Source organism: Stylophora pistillata, chromosome 6 (assembly GCF_964205215.1).
Source record: "Stylophora pistillata chromosome 6, jaStyPist1.2, whole genome shotgun sequence".
In the NCBI taxonomy this organism is placed as follows: Eukaryota; Metazoa; Cnidaria; class Anthozoa; order Scleractinia; family Pocilloporidae; genus Stylophora; species Stylophora pistillata.
Genome location: NC_142524.1, coordinates 930,506 through 950,551, shown reverse-complemented (window position 1 = coordinate 950,551; position 20,046 = coordinate 930,506). Strand labels below are relative to the sequence as shown.

At 38.3% G+C, this 20,046-nt stretch overlaps 3 protein-coding genes across 6 annotated transcripts; all 3 read left to right on the top strand.

The window, feature by feature from the left end:
• The first annotated feature begins 948 nt into the window (after window positions 1-948).
• On the top strand, window positions 949-2,960 carry LOC148727643 (uncharacterized). The gene is made up of 4 exons (XM_088763078.1): window positions 949-1,395; window positions 1,935-2,049; window positions 2,325-2,487; window positions 2,876-2,960. Exons 1-4 carry the CDS (start codon window positions 964-966, stop codon window positions 2,958-2,960), a joined length of 795 nt encoding a protein of 264 aa, XP_088619204.1. The 5' UTR covers window positions 949-963.
• Window positions 2,900-4,538, top strand: LOC148727642 (putative skeletal organic matrix protein 5). Its single transcript, XM_088762609.1, has 2 exons — window positions 2,900-3,172; window positions 3,684-4,538. Exons 1-2 carry the CDS (start codon window positions 3,110-3,112, stop codon window positions 4,176-4,178), a joined length of 558 nt encoding a protein of 185 aa, XP_088618735.1. The 5' UTR covers window positions 2,900-3,109; the 3' UTR covers window positions 4,179-4,538.
• Window positions 4,539-6,899: 2,361 nt separating this feature from the next.
• Window positions 6,900-16,040, top strand: LOC111347411 (uncharacterized). Of its 4 annotated transcripts, XR_016002273.1 has the most exons (9): window positions 6,901-7,492; window positions 8,943-9,557; window positions 10,082-10,195; window positions 10,447-10,560; window positions 10,700-10,813; window positions 11,074-11,187; window positions 11,409-11,521; window positions 12,032-13,065; window positions 15,682-16,040. XR_016002273.1 is itself a non-coding variant. In XM_088762603.1 (8 exons), the coding sequence occupies exons 1-8, from the start codon at window positions 7,264-7,266 to the stop codon at window positions 12,047-12,049; spliced, it is 1,431 nt and encodes a 476-aa protein (XP_088618729.1). In that variant the 5' UTR covers window positions 6,901-7,263; the 3' UTR covers window positions 12,050-15,656. The 4 variants fall into 4 exon arrangements, 2 of the variants coding, with proteins under 2 accessions (XP_088618730.1, XP_088618729.1); XR_016002274.1 differs by lacking the exon at window positions 15,682-16,040 and having other exon boundaries at window positions 6,900-7,492; window positions 11,074-11,221; window positions 12,032-15,656; XM_088762603.1 differs by lacking the exon at window positions 15,682-16,040 and having other exon boundaries at window positions 12,032-15,656.
• The last annotated feature ends 4,006 nt before the right edge of the window (window positions 16,041-20,046 follow it).

The window sequence follows — 20,046 nt, the reverse complement described above, 5'->3', positions numbered from 1 at the left end:
GGGCTAACGCTCGAAATGTCAGCTTTTGTAATCGTTACGGTGGCCAATTTACCATTTCAACTTTGTAGATATATCCAAATTAATTCGTCACCCCAACCGACGCAGCCCCAAACAGTTTCTTTCGAAACTACCAGCCTTTATTCATTAAAATGAAGCGAAGTTACTAACTTATCAACGACAATGAATGGTTTAATTCCTCGAATAAGAACTAACTCCAGGCAGGTCATTGTCGTGATATCCGTTGTTATGGTTTATGCGGCCAAGAAAACGTATTTACTCACATAAATAGTATAGCTTCCTATGCATTCCATACGGGTATAACTACATTTGTCTTGTAGGTTATTTATCAAGGTTATTGAACTTATGTTGGAAAATTCATCTTAACAATTCCAAATTTATTACTTGCGATTCTCGTCAACCGTCTAATCTACCGATAGTAATTGTTTATTATATGTTATTTTCCCTTTTTCTGTTTTGCTTATTTTTTTGTCCTGAGCTAAGCGAACTATTTTGTACTTTTCCTTGTAAATAAAGGCGAATTTTTCACATTGCATAATAAAGTGCCATGTCGGGTAGCCTATCAAGAATTCACTCGCTTGCTGATTTGTCCCAAACTGCCCTCGAAATCATGTGATAGCATATACTTAACAATGATACTTGCTTTGAAATAACAAAAAGCTTTACTTCTGAATTTACCTCCAAAATTTATTGAGTTCCTCAGTATTGACGCATAAAACTTACAGAAAGAAAAACGAAACATAATAACTGAAACAAATTAAAAACACACCGAGATATTGCATTTGTGCCAATTGAATGGGGCTCGTGTTAGCTCTTAAGTGGCTCACCAGATAGAAATTAGGAACAACAAGGCCGTTCAATAAACTCAGCATGAGGGAAGACAGGTGATTTTTGCTATGAAGTAGTTAGTTGTGACTGAATCCAGTAAATATCAAGCACAGAAACATGGTGATGCTTCGAAACATTGAAACCGCAAAATGCCACGCTTTGTTCAAGAGATGCCTAAGACTTTTTCCTGTTTTGCTTTTTCTTTTCTATTTATTTGCTCATAACGTAGTTCAAAGCCAACTTCGTCTTGACGGCAGAGCTGGTTTACGGGTAGGAGTTCAGGTGGAGGGAAATATGATATCCTACGGAAACTTTGCAGTTGACAAGTTCCATCGTCTTCAAGTATCAATTGTTTCATCGAGTGTTGTCAGCACTTACAGAGAGTGTGCTCTGAGCTGTGTCGACAACATACAATGTCCTTCGTTTAACATCGCCTCATCTCCATGTTCAGATGGAAAATTTCGCTGTGAGTTGTTAAACGAGGATAAGTACTCTGCAAGTCCAAGCCAATTAATCAGTTCACAGGAATATCATCATTACAACATCAAGGTATATTCACAAAAAGTTTACTAAGATTCCAACCTTGTTGAAAAAATATATTACTGCATTCAAATTCTCCAACTTGGAGAGTGTTCCAATTACTTTGAGGGAGTAAAGCGTTATGTAGTCCCTCAAGAAAGCTAATCAGTTAAATGTCTGAGAAAACAGTACAACGTTATCAAAAAATGTTCGAATTAGTCAAGAAAAACAGTTAAATAATTGGAAAGAGCGAATTCAAAAAGATTCAGTTTAAATTTGAGCGTGAGCCTTTCGAAAGAGCACATATTATTTGTTTTCTATTGATATGGTTACCCCGCGGGAGATTTGCTCATCGCGTAATTTGTTTTGATACAACAACAATCTAGAGCAGTACGGCTACACAAGTTTTGACGAGTATCTCTAGCTCTTTTCCTTGACGAAAATTACGTAACAAAACTATGCAGAGAAATATGTTTTCACTATAAAAAAAGAAGCAATTTACTCAAGAACAAAGAAAAGAAATCTACTCTAAAAATTTAATTCACCCGTAAAACTGTTTTTGTCCACAGACACCGTGTTCAAGCTTTCCTTGTCAAAATAATGCAACTTGCGTTCCAAATTATGGTGAAAATCAGTATTACTGCGATTGTCATTCTGGATATAGTGGATCGCTCTGTGAAACAGGTAGGAGAAGAAATCAGTAGGAGTCCAGATTTTCAAACTGAGACCATGAGTTAGTGCTTTTTGCAAGCAATGATGTTAAAAAAATGTAGACATAACATTGCGAAAAGAACTGTTGTTTAAACTTGCGTGAACTGATTTCAATCTACTTCATCATCTGAAGTATGTTATGTAGTCAGTGAGTCGATAGGAAATGCTGTCCATTACTTTAAGTGCTTTACTGATAAACCAGCTGTTCCTATATCATAATTTCAAGTTCTAAATGTTTCTCCGCACAGACATCGACGAATGTTCCAGTAATCCTTGTGTAAACGGAGGGACGTGTGTTGATCACGTGAACGGATATGTCTGTAACTGCCAGCCCGGCTATGGCGCGATTTACTGCCAAACAAGTAAGTTCTTACCATTAAGTTTTATCAACTTTTCATACAGCTGTCACAGGTCCGCTATTTTTACCTACACACAAGCAAACTTAGCAACGGGTTTCGTTGCAACCGACTCCTGCACCCACTCTGTTTGCCGAATTCCTTTGCAATGCTGTAAAAATGGAAGCATTAGGAATAAGAATATATGCAACTTAAAATATCACCCGGCACAAATCCATTCAATTTTTGGATGTCTTAATTTTTTGTCCAAGCTTCATCACTCAGTAAAATACTATTTTTTATTGCTTTCAGCATTACGCTCGTGCAACGATGTGTACCAGTCGCTGTAAGTCATTGAGGAGTGCATCTCATTACCATTTTATGTTTTGCTGCATTTATCAGTGAAAACTTAAATTAAACAACGTTATGACCTGAGAAATTATGTTTGGGTTTAATTTTTTCAGGGGATTTTTAAAAACTGAAATGCATTCTAAAACAGCAACAATTTGTGATTTACAAGGCTGGCTGCTTGAAAAGCAACAAAACTAAATCAAAGATCAATCCTGGGTTAGCTTACTCGTGTTCTACCCTGTTTTAGTTCTTTGGCTGTCTGTTTGTCTTATTTTTATAGGCCAAATGCACCCAGTCGACGATATTCTCTCTTTGTTGGAGGAAAACTGACCTCCGTCTATTGTCACATGGGGAATTTTGGGTGTGGCGGTGGTGGATGGACAACAGTCATAAAAATGGATGGTAACAAGGTAAGCTGTACAAGGAAAGTTGTGATTCATTTCATCACCTATAGACTAGAAGTTCCTCCAAAGGAGTCAAACCTCAGGTCTACATCTCGTGGTACGATGATTTATTGGTGTATTAATGATAAATCAGTAAATCGCGTGGAGCTCTGTAGTGTGCAGGTAATCGGTAGGTTCACTTGTGAATTGCGTCTGCACACGGTTAGGACCAACATTGTTGATAGTGTCATGTGCGTACAAAGAACAAAAATAGAGTAAATTTTGAGCTCGTAAATCGGAGGCACACAATAATGGCTAATAACAAAGAAGTTGAACTTCAGCTTTGTTTCTGAACGATTTCTTGCAAAAGTTACTCATTTTTCTTTTATATCAGATGCACGCAAATCAAGCAAAAACTTTTTTCCTTCGACCGTTAACTGAAATACCTTTTCCTATTTCTTTTTCTCTTTTTACTTATTTTGTGTGTATATTTTTTTTTCTGCTATTGGAATTTCCTTGATACTTTTGTTTGTTTTAGCAAACATTTCACTTCCGATCTTCATACTGGAACCTCGCAAATGAATACAACCTTCCTGGGGGAGAGACTGGCTTCGACTCCCAAGAGACTAAGTTAAGAACCTATTGGAACACACCCTTTAGCAAGATTTGTCTCGGAATGAAAATCAATCAGCAGAAAAGATTCGTAGTCTTAACCAAGCAGGCCAGTTCATTGTATTCGTTGATCGCTGACGGAGCTCATCGCTCTACCTCATTGGGTCGTAGTGCATGGCTATCGCTTATTGGTGCACAGGCTGCTTTACAACCTCTGTGTAACAGAGAAGGATTCAATGTGGTCAGCGGTCATTCTGATTTGGGCAAAGCTAGAATTGGTATTCTCGGTAACAATGAGAACGATTGCATTACTTGTGATAGCAGAATCGGGTTTGGTACGGGAGGGAAATATGAAGACGGCAATACTTGCGGAAATGCTGGCGCTAACATCAGAGCTATGGGATACATCTTGGTGCAGTGATGAGGAATTATGGGAAAGCGTTTGAAATACGATGACCTTCTCGGTTACGCGGATGACTTTAGTGATAAAAAACCACGGTCAGGCTCAGTTTAAATTGCCTTAAAATTAAAAAGGCAAACCTTTGACGTTGAATTTCAATTATCCCCAAGGATCTTCGCAGTTATCGGCTAGAGATTAAGATGCACACAATATATTTGACATTTGACCAAAATACACTTCACATCAACATTATCCAGAAGCCCATTACTAATGGCCGCCTGCATTTTCTTAGGCATTACTCAGCTTGTTAACGTAAAAATGTAGACATAAAAAGCATGAATGAAAACAAACATATTGAACTGTTTATGTTTTTGTTTTAATCCAGAGATTTTAACTTTATATACTTGAACCTGATCGACATTCGAGCTTCAGTGTTCAAAATCTGATTTATTTAAAAAATATTTCTGCTATTTCTGAAATACAAACTTGAAGTAATATGCATTTTCTTTTATTTGCATTACGCTCTTATCTATCCATTGGTCTTAATTAAACCGATTTTTAAACCTATCTTTTTTTTTTTTTTTGCAAAGACCTTGCTTTCAGCCAGCACTTCGTGACATAAAGGTTAAGGGGAAGAATAAAAATATAGAGGCAAGACCGATACAACGTAGATAAGTACATTTAAGACGGGGCACTATATTTCGGCTGGCCAAACCAGCCTTCCTCAGGTGCAGTGGGAGTTAACAGAGAATTGGGGTGATGCTTCATAGAGAGCTGTATGATGTAACAGCGGAAATACGTAAAACTAATTTGATCGGCAATGAGATAACAATAAAAATAGAGATAGTGAGCAAAAATAGAAATGAAGTAAGGTAAATTGGATAAATAACTAGAAACTAATGCATTTCATCGTGAGCGTTAAGGCCATCTGGATAAATAGTGTTGCCTCTTGAAATTAAAAAAGCTTCCCTGGCCTTGCGTATCGAGTCTATCTTAGAAAACACTTTTTCGATGGCGATTAGCTCCATGTCGTGAGCAGAGTGGTTAGGAGAGGAAATGAAGTGTTCTGCCGCTGTAGTAGGTTTAGATTTAGAGTTAGGTTTATCAATGGTACGGCGGTGTTCATTAAAACGGTCTTTTAAACGTCGTTTAGTTTCTCCTATGTATTGTAAGTTACAGCGGTTACACTGAATTAAGTAGATAAGGTTTATAGTGTCACAGGTCAAGTGAGATTTAATGGGACGTGTTTCGCCGGTAGAGAAAAAGGTATAGTTAGTAAGACCGTCAGAGATATAGGGGCAAGTAGCGCAGTTTCTACCACAACGGGAAGAGCCGGGGGGAGTTGAGGATGGGAAGTGGTAGAATTAGAGGGGAGTTTGGCTGTAACTAATGTGTCGCGAAGGTTGGGGGAGCGTATGAAGGCGACAACTGGCAGCTGAGGAAAAGCTTTTTTGCAGCGGTTAGATGACTGCAGTAGATGCCAGTGTTTTTTGATGATGCTGAAGATGTGAGGAAGCGACGGATTAAAAGTAGTTATAAATGGAATACGGTTAGGTTTTTTTACGTCTTTAGTTTGTAAGGTGAATGTGCGGGAGATGTCAGCGGCGCGTTGTATTTGTTTGGTGACGAATTTATGGCTGTAACCTCGTTTGAGAAAGTATGAGGTAAGTTGAGCGGCGCGAGTCTCAAAAGCTTTATCTGTAAAACAGATACGTCGTAGGCGGAGTGCTAGACTGAACGGAATGGCTTTTTTGGTATGTAATGGATGGCAAGAAGAGTACAATAGATACATGTGTTTGTCTGTGAGTTTGGTGTAGAGGTCAGTTGTTACGTGCACGAATGACCAACAAATGTCCCCAAACAAAGCATATATGAAAATAGACTCCCGAGTACGATATATAGCACGCAACAAAAATGTAACAACAAGCAGTTACCCATTTTAACTATTATTTAATTAGTTTTACATTGTCTAATCTACTTAGGTTAAAGATTAAGTTAAGCAGTTCATAGAGCAGGCTTACAATCCTTCATGCCGTGTAAGTGTTCGTCGTCTTGATCAACTTCCAATTCCAACATCCGCCGACTGATGACCACAGCGCTTGGCTTTCTTGATTTATCGCATTCTTTCCTTGTACACAAACTCTTCCGGAGGACTCCATAGTAAACTCTGTATTCTCTATCTTCTTCCTCTCTCGACTATCGTCTTTTTCATCTCTTTCCTCGCTCCGGATATCGCAAGGTCAAAAGGTCATAGCCTCGTCACATCATACCTTCCACAACTTCAGTCAGCAAGCCACGAGGGTAAGCCCTCGAGCAAATCTCTTTTGTACTTCTCACAAGCCAGCTTCTATACATTTACTTTAGTTATCTAGAATGTTCTATTACTATTTATAGCGTATTACAAGTTGTACTATCTTTGGAAACTGCTGAGTCACATGAAAGTATATTTTGTTTCTACCGTCTACAAAAACTACTACTTATGGTCTTCACTCCTTTTCATATATGGCTTCAAAACTATGGAACTCTCTTCCGGACTCTTTTAGAACGTCTGACTTTTCTGATTTCAAGCGCAAGATTCTACAGTATGACTCTTTCTCATAGTTAAATCTTAGAATGTTACAATTTTACATTTTACATTTTACATTTTACATTTTAGTAGTATATAGAATTATACTTGTAACTCGAAGATACTAGCTTATTCTTTAGCTACTCCAAATTCGAGATTAAATAAAGTATATGTATGTATGTATGCATGGAAAGAAGTTTCTGGAATATTACAGATTATAGATAATTCTAGAAAAGCCTGGGATTGCGTGACAGATTCAGTGAAGATAATTCGATCCTCGTAACACAGTGGAGATATTACCGTCGATGGTTAAAGAGACACTAACGTCAAGGAAAGCCACATTAGTGGAAGAGTATGAGCTGGTGAATTTGAATAAAAACAGAAGAATAAAAACATTTAAAACCTAACCAGCTGAAAACGATACCGGAAACAGCGTCAGTTGCAGTTGACCCAAGACATCCATATCTTGTCGTATCAAAGGCGATTAGAGACGATTCTTCATTCCAAGAATTTCTCTTCATTCGTAAACAACCAAATACAATGGAAATGTCAAAGGAATCTGTTTCTAAAACAGTCGTGATTTTAACGTTATTCGTATCCGTGATTTGCTTCGCAGGACTGATTCACGTCGAGATGGAACTTCACGCTCATCGTCAAATGCTTCAAACCTTGAATCAACCGAAAGCAGAAAAGCTCGAGCAGAAAAGTCCAACATCCGATGAAATCAGTGATTTGATGCAGATTCTGCGTCAGAGTATTTCAGACAAAGGTGAGTGTGACTAGACAGCAATATAAAAACTTATTAGTTCGTTATTTGTGAGGTGCGGGAATACCCAAGGACGAATTTTGATTTATCTTATAAAGCTGAATAAGCTTGTGACTCCATGTTGAACATGTACACGTTAAGCAAATTAAAATTCCCATGTTCAGTGAGTTATGCATTTTCGTTTTTGACATAATTATTTATTTCAGTGGATATTTCGTCTTTCTTTTATTTCCTGAAGCGTTAACGAATTCAGTGTTTGAGAGGAAACATAACATGATGATTTTCACTCTGTTCCAGGCTAAATGTTTCACGCAGTAAACACTGAAAAATTTGCAACGGGGTCAAGGGATCGAGCAAAACGACAAAATAGAAAATGGAAGAGAATATACTCAAAACATAACAAAAAGAAGCGAAAGTTACATGCCTTAGCACCTCGTGATAGAAATTATGTGTGGGAGGGCCGGACGGGAAAATATTTGGCTAGCTCGAGGCCATGACATAGGGACCGAGCGTAGTGAGGTTCGTGCTGCGATTTTATGGACTGAGACGAAGTCGAGGTCCGTAAAAATAATCGAACAGTATATGTAGCGCCGTTTCATGTTTTCTTTGCTCCTCACTTTGTTGTGACTCCATCACCGTCACTGTCCAAGAGTCACGAATTTTGTGAGTTCAGTTCTTTTAACAGCGACATTCCAAATTAATTGATTAATTGTCCACCATTGATGTGAAACGTGTTATTGCACAATCAATAATAGCAAAAAAAAAAAAAAATAGATAAAATAAATAATCGGTAGAATGTCAGCTTATACACGCAAGTGAATTATCTAGAGGAATTTAAGGCGTACGTTTGGGCTGAAACATCCTGTGACACATAGAAATATGTGACACGTGCTCCGCAAATAGTGGGTGTGGGTTTAATTGCTAGGGGCTAATTGGATTAGTCTGGGTAAGGACGCAAGTCAAGCTGTGCAACAAGAAAATGGCTTAGTTAAGCGCAAATAAGCATTGTGAATCTCGGATTTACGTAACTAGTTGTGTATTTCCGTTGTGATAAATAGAGATAACATGTTGTAATTGAGGGCATTCGGAATAGAAATCGAGATCGACTGAACGTAGATTGTACGGAGATTGTAGAGGCGTATGCGGATCGTAAATAAACTTGATAAACCAGAAAGATACAGTCCTATTGATTGCTGAACCAGCGGAACGCAGAGATTTTCCTTAACGCAGCGGAGAATTCTGTAACAACCATCAAATGACCAAAAATTTAACCGTCAACCATCAAGAGGGCTTATTTTTAACGGTCACCGTCAATTTGACTCCCCCATTGAGACCCCCATCTAACTATCAGTTTTTCTATCTCGATCGTCTTTATTTATTTTTTCTAATTAATAATTCCTTTGTTTTAGTATTCATATATTTATTTTTTTTATTCGTTTATCAATTATTGCAGAAATACACTTAAGACCGAGACGCCATTTAGAAAATTCAACAGTGAATCCAAAATCCATTCAAACCTTCCGTAATGAAGATGTTAAGAAACTGGGAATAGTTCTGAGAAGCTTAGTATGTACCATGCAATGTCCTCAAAGTGTCAAAAAGAGACGAGGAAGGCCTGGGCAGAGAGGCCCGCCAGGAAAACGTGGACCACCCGGGCCAAAGGGTATCCAAGGACCAAAGGGGAACCGAGGACCACAGGGAAGTCAGGGACCGAAGGGAAGCAGAGGCCCGCATGGGATTCAGGGACTTGCAGGACCTATAGGCCCGCCTGGAGCTAAGGGCGATCCTGGTAAATCTATCTCTGCCCCGAGTATTGTGGCACCTCCAACCTCTCAAGTAGTAATGGAAAGTGGGACAGCCTCGTTTAAATGTCTTGCTGAAGGAAACCCAGAGCCTAAAGTAACATGGTTGAGACAGAATTCCACTTTGATCGGCGGCAAACAAGTTGATCAAATTCCTTCTGGTCTTTTGATAAAAAACGTGACAGCAAGAGACAATGGAGCGTACACCTGCGTAGCTAAAAACATTCTTGGGACAGTCATGGCAGCTGCCACCCTAACTGTCCGCGGTGGGTAAAATTAGAAAAGTTACTGTTTCATATTTCAAGGGACTAATAAGTCTTTGTACTATGGCAATTTTGATGCAGAACCCTCTCCCTGATGCAACCACTTCAGGCCCCTTATGCTCCTCCCCTTATTCTTATAGCTCTCGAAATGTTTGGAAACGCTTTGAATCACTCTCTTCAGTTTCATCGTGAAGCAACCAAAATCCTCCGAAACCTCATATTCCCAGGAGATAAATTACGACTGTCTCCAGAGAACGTCAAGGAAGTCCACTTTAGAAAAGAATTTGTGATGTAGGACCCATCATTTTGTAGATGTTCCTGACGTCTCCGAAAACGGGAATTGTCGAAATCTGGGATGGATCGATTTCTCGTGGAGATAGAAGTGTGTGAGCAATCCAACTTAACAGCCTCGCACCTTTTTCTACCGAAGGTAGTAAAACAAAACAAACTGTTGGTTAGATTTATGCGTACTTTTCTCTGAGAATATTAAACAAACAAATAACTAATATTTAATTTATGTCTTGCAGAAATCGATGAATGTTTCAGTAATCCCTGTTTGAACGGAGGGATTTGTGTTGATCAGGTAAATGGATATGTTTGTCACTGTCGGCTTGGATACAAAGGAAACAACTGCCGAACTGGTAAGAGGTTATCGCCGTTGGGTTTATTAGCAGGTTTTTTTTTTTTTATTAAGGCAATGGCCGCGTTTTTTATCTTTGTACCGGCGTAATATTGGGAGAACACTTAAAAGGTTTGTAATTCACTCGCCTCCGGCAATTTCTTTCTCGTGTTCTGTCAACATCCCGTGTGGATACTTACTACACCGGTAAATTGATAGAAAGTGCCATCTATTGTTTTAACGTTAATTGTTTCCTTTTCTTGTGTGTGGCAGATATCAACGAATGTTCCAGTAATCCCTGTTTGAACGGTGGTTCGTGTTTTGATCTTGTGAATAGATATGTCTGTGCCTGTCACCCCGGATACGCAGGAGTAAATTGCCAAAAGAGTAGGTTCCACGATTGTGCTTTAAGTTTTGACTCGTCTCTTTTACTCTCATATTTCACTATCACTATTAATCAAGGATGATCTTTGTCGATTTGTAAATTCAAGATCCACTGAAAATCTTTAAGAATTATCTCACATAGATATAAACAGATGTTCCAGCAATCCTTGTTTAAACGGAGGGACGTGTGTTAACCAAGTCAATGGATACACTTGTAACTGTCGTCCTGGATACACAGGAAACAACTGCCAAACTGGTAAGACGTTACTTCCGTTGGGTTTATCAGCAAGTTTGTTTTTTACTTTTTATAATGAAATAACTGATATACTAGCTATTGCTTATTGCACCGGTAAACCACTATTTATTTATTAAAGCAATGGAAGGCGCTCTCTAACGGTTTTGTATTGTCCTTTTTACTCTCATATTTCACTATCACTCTCAATCAGGGATGATCTTCGTCGATTTGTAAATCAAATTCAAGATCAACTGAAAATCTTTTGGAATTTTCCCACATAGATATAAACGAATGTTCAAGTAAGCCTTGTTTGAACGGAGGGACGTGTTTTGACCGAGTTAATGGATATGTTTGCAACTGTCGGTCTGGATACAAAGGAAACAACTGCCAAACTGGTAAGACGTCATCGCCGTCAGGTCTATTCGCAAGGTGTTTATTAATTTTTTCTATAAAATATCTTATATTCTACCTATCGCTAATCGTACCGATGAACCATTAATAATTTATCGAAGCAAGAGACCGCGCTTTGTATCAGTTTTCTCTCGTCTCGTTTACTATCACACATCACTGCCACTGAACAAGCAGGGATGATCTTTATTATTATTATCTCACATAGAAGTAGACGAATGTTCACCGAATCCCTGTTTAAACGGAGGGTGGTGTGCTGATCGGGTGAATGGATATCAGTGTTATTGCATCGGGAGGCACTCGGGATCTCGATGCGAAATAGTAAGTTTATAGCTAGTTGCCTGCGGTTGAGTGATACACTCCGAAGTTTTCATACTTGCCGGTCAAACTTCGTAAACATTCCTCCGTGAGAATGGTGGTTGCATTGATGTCTTAGCAGTTATTGCTATTATTGCGATGTTTTGGGTCGTGCTGTTAGTCCTAGTGCCAACGCCTGATGAAGACCAGCAGCATGCAGTCGAAACGTTGTGATTCACATCAGAAGTGACGACATTATGAGAAATACACTGATACTTTATAAGCCTTATAACTGCTGGTATGCCTATTTTATTTGTCCCTTTCCAAAAACAAATTATAAGTAATAGTGTTTAACCGTTTTATAAATTTTTCTGGAGTTGTTAATTAGAACTGAGAACACATATCATATTTTAGGAAGTAGAAGTGAATTCATGACAAAAACCTTGCCAAATAGTGAGAGACCTCGGCAATCCATAATCGTATATGTTTGAACGTCTTTTAATTGATCATAAACATTTTTCTGTACGCTGTTAGCACCATGATAGGTTGTAACTCTGTATTCGACTCTTCAATGGCATGGGTGCTGATGTAACACTAAACGACATTGGTACGGCACACAGAGTGCTCAGCCGTAATTCGCCTTCGAATGGCCCGAAACCAATAAATTGCAAATTTGTTCGACGAGTCGCTCCAGAAGACATCATGTCACCTCGCCGGGAAATAAATCAAGTAAACCCAGCAGCCGTCAGTATTAATAATCATCTTGGATCACCTAACCTCAAAAGCTCAAGAAGCTATTATTTGGAGCCAAAAGCTTTGAGAACAAGTATAGCTACGTTTATTGCTGGGCGAAAAACCGAAACATCTACCACAGGAAAACTGAAAACATCCGACCTATCAGGTGAAGAACCTCAATGCACCGCAGAGCATGGCATATAGGAGGAACCAAATACTTAAAGTGTTAAAAAGATAAGTTCTTTCAATCTTTTCTAATTTTCCGTTTGAAATGGTTAATGTGAACACTGCTAAGCTATTAAATATTGTTTCCGCACGAATTACCATACAATAATAATAATAATAATAATAATAGTAAAGTATTTATATAGCGCTAGTTTCCTCAAAGTTTAAAAGCGCTTAACAAGAGTGACACAATTGTAAAATTAGAAAAACGCTTTTATAAAAAGAAAAGGTTTAAGTTTGTTTTTAAAAACGGACACTGAGGAGCTGTTCATGATATGGGACGGCAAAGTGTTCCAGAGTGTGGGGGCAGCTACAGAAAAAGATCTTGCACCGTATGTCTTCAAATTAAAATGAGGAGTCACAAGGAGATTTTTAGATGATGAACGCAGTTGACGAGCTGGAACGTAAGGTGTGAGTAGATCACGAATGTACGATGGTGCAAGATTGTTAAGAGCTTTGTACTTGATGAGTAGATTTTTAAACACAATGTGATAAAGCATCCGAAGCCAGTGAAGATTGATTAGAATAGGCGTAATGTGTTCATGTTTTCTTGAAAGAGAGATGAGACGAGCAGCGGCGTTCTGGACGTGCTGTAACTTTTTTACTTGGTAGTTCGGTAGTCTTCATAAGTAGTTTCTTAGAAATCGACTTTGAAATAAAAGCTAGCGCTAAGAAGTCACGACGTTTCGACCTCTCTGAGGTCATTTTCAAGTGACGTTGACGCCAGATACGAACGGTCACGGCTGATCACCATGCTAGACCGTGCATTCCAACTCTCGTCTACGTGGAAGTTTTTTCATGAGGAATGTGAACGCCTTACAGAGATTTCTCCCGACTGCGCTATCCTCACGACCTTGTGCAGTCAGCCATTCGCAGATTCGTTGAATTAAAAGTGTCTGAGGATTTACATACCCGACTGACTGAGTACGAAAACAGTTGGCTGACCTCAGTCGGAAGATCAACCTAGTTATTCGCCCAGTATATACAAGTAAAACGATCAAGAATGAGATTAGGGTCAGGGAAGACAATCCGCCTCTTGTGAGTCAACAATGCGTGGTGTACTCATTTCAGTGTGGCCTGTGTGATGCAGGCTATGTCGGCTACACGTGCCGACACTTACACCAACGAATTGAAGAACACAAAGGATCGGCAATCGGACACCACCTCAGGGATCAGCACGACTTGGAGCCAAAAGACATCACACAGAATTTTCGAATCTTAAGGAAGTGTCAGAACAAATTTGACTGCCTTGTTTTTGAAATGTTTTTTATCAAAGAACTGAAACCAACGCTAAACAAACAGTGCGACTCAATTCGCGCCAAACTATTTGTTTAGAACAATTCGTGCTACGATTAGCTTATTATTTTATTATTTTATTCTCTTCCATTTTAAATTGTTTACACTTTTTCACATATTTTAACGTTCGCCACATTTTATCGTCTTCAACTTGCTTCAACATATTTATGCTGATTTGGAAAACTTACTGACTTGAAAATGACCTCAGAGAGGTCGAAACGTCATGATTTCTTAGGGCTAGCTCTTATTTCAAAGCTCGGTAGTCCGTAGAGTAAAGTATTACAATAATCCAATTTTGAATATACAAATGCATGAACAAGTATTTCAGTGCTGGTTGATGACAAGTACTTTCTTAAATAGCTGATATTACGGAGATGATAAATAGATGATTTGCAGATACTTGCAACATGATCGTTGAAAAGAAAGTTATTGTCAAAAGTAACACCAATACTTCTAGCTTTCTGTGGGGGGAGGATGATCTCACTGACGACAGAGATTTCTTGAACAGTTGGCATAGGTAGATGTTTAGCAGAGATCACTAGTAATGAGGAGAATGCTGACTTTAATCCAACCTTACCAAATCATAATTTTGAATTTATTCCTACACCTCTTTCTGCAGGAGGTGTGGGAATGTATATGAACAACAATATACGTTACAAAGTCATTGAAATAACCTCTAATGAGGCTTTTCAGGCACTGGCTTGAAATCCATTTCTTGATACTATAGGAAGGTAGCACATCCTCCTCAGTTATTTTAAGACCTTGAGTGTTGGTCCGGCCGGGGCTCGAACCCTCCACCTCTCCCACAACCGGAGGCGGTTGAATGTCAAAAATTATCACTTTATTATATTCACACCGTATCAAAAACGTGCTGATTATGAAATAAACATAACTATATTTGACTATAACGCAAATTCCCTTGTCTCTCTGGAACGAAAAGAATATTTTTTTAAATAATTTACTTTCGTGTCCTTATCGATTCAAAATTATCTTGGACTCAACACATTGCATTTATTTCATCTAAAATTAGCAAGTCTTTAGGCATATTATCAAGATTAAGACATTTTGTCCCACCAAATGTATTCTTAACATCTATCGATCTGTTATTTAACCTTGTCTTATGGGGTTGCAGTCTGGGGCCAAAGTGCCCAATCAAATTTGGAAAAGGTGTTGATTTTGCATAAACGAGCTCTTCGCATGATATTTTTTCAAACCTTTTAGATTTCATGCTATACCTTTGTTTAACATATCAAACATTCTTCCTCCTCATCTTATCTATTTCAAAACAATTTCTTCTTTTATTCATGATATCTTGAACAATCTAACACCTTCCAACATTTCAAGGTTATCTAGTTATTCGTCAGAAATACATCACTATTATACAGGGACCTCAGCGGCTGGCAATCTTTATCTTGAGCATTCGAGAAGAGAATATATGATAAATTATTTTTCAAGACTGGGTGTAAGGATCTGGAATAGTATTCCCATTTTTCTTCGTTCTCTACCTAAGTATGAATTTAAAAGAGTATTGCATAGACAGCTGCTGAACATTTTGATGCAAGAAGATATTATGTTGGCGTCCATAAATAAATTTAGAAAATTATAATATTTTTAGCTACATTTGCTGTTGTTGTTTTTTTTTCGAGCGTAATTTTCTTCCAGTTGTAAGATAAAATACCAAATTGGCTTCATTATCGATAACTTATCATACTGTTTTTAATTGTTCGTGAATATGCATGCTCTCCAAGTCATTTCCTCTCTTTAGTCAAAATAAACTTATTAGTGAATAATTTATTTTAATGCTAGTTTTCCTTCCGCCTTGATTAGCTTCGCTATTTCGCGGGTAGGGATTGTTAGATATGTAATTTAATTGCTAAAAATGAATAAATTTTTTGTTGCTCTTTATTGTTTGTTTGTTTTTTTTTTAGGTAAATGCTGTCCCAAGGGCTTTAACACTATTGTTTCTCTTAAGCCCACTGGTGTCGATGTATTTTGTCTGCATGAACCGATCCACGTTGCCTCTGTCTTAGTATATTTAACCTTCAAGGCTGAACAAATTGTAAATCGATCAAGGATTAGTTTTACACATTCAATATTAGGTACAAACAGAGTAAGGTCATCGGCATTTAAATTCCTTCTGCCCTATCATTAGACCTTGAATGTCTTGTCTGCTTCGAGTAGAGACTGCTAAAATTTCGGCTGCAATAACAAATAAATATAATGATAGCGGGTCTCCTTTCCTTTGTAGCATTAACTTGAACAACTAAAGGGTTTCGGGTAATTTGTATTTATGCAAGGCAATACTGTAGCTATTGACCAGGGTGGTGATAGCTTTCCAGATAATCCCTGAGGTACTACAAAAGAGCTCGAGAACTGACCGGGGTTTCCTCTTTGAATACATCGAGTTTTTAGAGATTTTTTGTCAAAGACGAGCAGTTTTTCAATATTTTCACTTTTTATATAAAAGTGCGATAAGAATTATTCACATGTACATTCCAAATGTTTTTATTCCTGTAATTTTCGATTTGGAATGCACGTCAATGATCCGCCTCCGGATGGGAAGATTCCGCACCCTCGTCTCGAGGAGGCGATAGTTAGCACACAGGGAGGGCGGCGCAGGATCTCGCGTAGCCTGCGAAGCAAGCCCTGGGGGAAAGTAGGGGGGATTGGAGGGAGCGGAATGTGCGGAGGGGAGAGGGAGGGCTTGCCACAGACCCCCACTAACTAACGAAACGCCCCTTATTTTCATATTCATATCGTCTTGCATATGTCAATCAGCGCCTCTTGAAACTAACCAGTCAGAAAGCGCCGTTAGCGAGAGCTCATAGAACCATGCAAACTGTCAAAACAACAACTAAAACTTGCTCCACGTGAGTGAGAAATGTTAGACGAAAGGGAGAATCTGGTATCAAAATCTAAGAGAGGGAGAAAGCCAAAAGTTAATCCAGAAGACGTAGTTTGCCGGTTTTGTGGAGTAGATTTAAGAACTAAATTTGGAAGTGGCTTCAAGAGGTTTGTAAACATTTTTAATCACAGTCAGAGGGAAGAATTTCAGTGTGTCTTCGCCGATCGCCTTCGAACGGTCGGTTTTCACTTCGAAAATAAGTCGCACATATCTCAAGTTATATGCCTTCCTTGTGCAAGAAATGCTGACAGTTTTTTCCAGTTTTATGAATTGTTGAATAAGGCCGCTTCACAATGTCCGGATTCCCGTGATGTTTCGTCGAAATGAAAGTTCTCAACACCGACAGGAAAAAGTCCAGGTAGAAAGAGCTTGCGTGTCCGCTCCTCGGCACATGCAAAACCTACATCTAGCAGGAAAGCGTTGTTTGACTCGCCAACGAATGGACAACCCTCAACCTCAGCGATGGATACAAATTTAAAAATTGATGATTTGGATCCAACCTCCATCGGCTTTACAATGTTGTGGCTAAGGGCAAGTTTGAGAATGAAGACGCCATTCTTATCAAAGCCCTGAGCTTGAACAAGTGGATGGCTGCCACATATATTCTACTTCGACATCGATTCTTGAGAGCAGAACTTCTCGAAATGACCGTCGTCCGTCATTTTCTAAAAGGTAGTCGCCACGAAGATTGTTTAGTTCGAGGGTTGATTGACAACGTGTTGCTTTAAGCCAACGGGAATTTTTCGTCCATTTCGTCCAACGGCCTTGAGCAGTTACATGTCGTTATCATCAGAAATTGAATGACAAGAATATGACAAAGGAAGGGGTGAGGTTTTCCAGAAAAATAACTAACCCACAATGAAAACGACCTGAGGCGTTTGAATAGACATCACAGCAAGTTTAGTAGTAAAGAGCCGAGTTTATTTTGGGAAAAAACCAAACATATTTCCGTCATAAAGGAGTAGATGCACGATGGAACATGTCGTCTGTAGGGATAGGAGTTCAAATCTTGGCACCTTAAATAAATTAAAATTCCCCGTTTGAATTAAAAATTCATAACTTCACATTTCATTATGGTGTTAGTGTTGTTTCACCAACAGTGATTTATTCCAAATACTCAGCCTTTTTTAACTTTTTATCAACTCGTAACATATATGAAGGCAAATGAACTTAAAAGTAGGGTCTATCTACCTGTTCTCAGTGCTAGGGCGGATCCAGGGGTGGTTCAGGTGGTTCGGTCGAACTCCCTAAATTTTCCCTCAGAACGCTGGAAATCATGTTTCCGAAGACCTAATTTTCAAAATCTTGAACCCCTCAGAAGGGGAACAATTATCCGAAGCCCCCTTGACTAAATCCTGGTTCCGCCACAGCAATGATATCATTGTCAGTTCTGTAGTAGGGACATTTGCTTTCAGCACGTTTTTCTAATATTTCCGTCAGTTTTAAATGCTGTAATTAGAATTGTAAAATAAAAAATGAAAAGCTAAACTAAGAATCGCGAGCACTGATCTTATTTTTGTCGTTATTATTCTTGTCTGTATTCATGTGCAACTCATCTAAAGATAAAAAGCTTGCAGTTGCAATGCATGGATAGAGAGTACAAATGAAAAATGTGTGATAACGTCTCTGAGATGTACATTATTCAGCAAGAAAATCTTCACCCAGTAATTTTCAAAATCGCAAAAATTCAGCTCTCTCAGAGTGAGCTTAGTCTCATTCATATTACCACCCACCCATAGGTTCTGTTACAAGATCAGGGCGGTTTCAGGGCCGTAAAAAAATATCAAACAATCAGACTGCGCTAATCAGATCAAGCGCGGGCCAATATCTTCCAGTTTTGGAGCGGGCAATGTCCCAAATGACACTGACTTTCAAAAGACCAATGTCACCCTTAAGCTACCTGAATTCATTTTGTTTTCATTTTAGATCTGACGGAATTCCATAAACCGAAACGAAAACTCCCACATAACAATAGCCCTAATTTTCTCAAGAAATTAAAAACTTGATGGATTCTGCTAATTGTAGTAAATTAATTTCATCGAGCAAAAAACCCAATGATTTACAATCAGCATGTTCACATGATTTTGCCTTTACCTAAACTGCTTTAAATGTATTTTATGAACATTACCTAGCAACTTCAATCTCAGGTGCAGAGCCACTTGCAGATTCAAAGGGAAATTTTTTAGCGTGCTATATATCTTTAATTTTTTGACAACGTTAAATAAGACTATTACCGAAGAAATCAATATAAATGAAGAATTCATCGGTGAAAGGTACTCAAAATCTACGTAATTGAGGGATTTCTTTTTGTATAACTTCCTATTTTTTTATTCGCCGACGAACACGGATTACAAACATTTGAGTTGTAGAATGCTTCGCAGAGGGTGACTGTTTTCAAAACTATTTCATGTCCTTCACGAAGATTCTTTTCAGTCCACCTGCCTTTTCTATCAACAAAAGGCACACAATTTTAGAATAGAATTACAATTAGAAAAACATCGAAATAACAGCTGAATGGTGATTAGACCCTCAAAGATAAACAGAAAAGAGAAAAAAAGGATCGTGGATGGATATACGTATAAGAGGATGATTCCTTATTACTGAGGACCACACTCTTCGAGACTATGCTACTTTCCTGAAGTTTATTCAGAATGTTTGGAGATCATCTTGGTTTTAATTAATGTAATTACCATTAGTCTGAACAGCACCAATTGAGTCGTTATTTTACTAGCAGAACTCCAAACTAATTAAAGTCCCTAAAATCATTACTGTTTACTGGTTAACGACCACTTCTTCGCTTGTGGTTAACCAGAAAATGCCAATTAAGATGGATCCCCACTTTAAGTTAACCAAAACCGTTGTGGTGAGGTATCGAAAAAGGCTCACGTAGGCCTGAAGAAACAACAGGTTCTTGCAATTTTGAGCATATATTTCTTTCGGCTCTGTTTTAGAAGTTTATCCATTCTTATTTTGGATCTGATTCTTTATCTACACATCCTTGGCCCTTTTTCCTTTCTGTAAATTGTTATTGTTGAGTTCTTTTTCTTTATTTTAAGACAAAATGAAATATCTGAAAAAATAATATAAAAAATAAAAATAAAAAATAATGGTTAATCCGGGTCCTGTTATCCTGTTATTTAGCTTCTACACCCGAAAAAATAAAAAATTTTCGTAAGAATCAGCTCACATAAAATTCGCGCGTGGACCTTTCGTGAATTTTCTCGTTTGAACAGCGGGTGATTCTCAGCAAAGTTTTCTGGGAAAGCAACGTCACTTTCCTACTAACAACACCGAACTCATACGTTCGTGCTTGTTCCTGTAGTGAAGAAACACTCACAGAAACCAATCATAGAACAAAAAACAATTCCTGAAAGACGTAAATTGCTAG

Excerpts from the sequence above, each read along its gene's own strand:
- LOC148727643 (XM_088763078.1), top strand. The coding sequence starts at position 964 with ATGGTGATGCTTCGAAACATTGAAACCGCAAAATGCCACGCTTTGTTC. Across the intron at positions 1,396-1,934 it reads ATCATCATTACAACATCAAG|ACACCGTGTTCAAGCTTTCC; the intron begins GTATATTCACAA and ends TTTTGTCCACAG. Across the intron at positions 2,488-2,875 it reads TTTTCATACAGCTGTCACAG|GGGATTTTTAAAAACTGAAA; the intron begins GTCCGCTATTTT and ends TAATTTTTTCAG.
- LOC148727642 (XM_088762609.1), top strand. The coding sequence starts at position 3,110 with ATGGGGAATTTTGGGTGTGGCGGTGGTGGATGGACAACAGTCATAAAA. Across the intron at positions 3,173-3,683 it reads TAAAAATGGATGGTAACAAG|CAAACATTTCACTTCCGATC; the intron begins GTAAGCTGTACA and ends TGTTTGTTTTAG.
- LOC111347411 (XM_088762603.1), top strand. The coding sequence starts at position 7,264 with ATGGAAATGTCAAAGGAATCTGTTTCTAAAACAGTCGTGATTTTAACG. Across the intron at positions 9,558-10,081 it reads TGCCACCCTAACTGTCCGCG|AAATCGATGAATGTTTCAGT; the intron begins GTGGGTAAAATT and ends TATGTCTTGCAG. Across the intron at positions 10,561-10,699 it reads AGGAGTAAATTGCCAAAAGA|ATATAAACAGATGTTCCAGC; the intron begins GTAGGTTCCACG and ends TATCTCACATAG.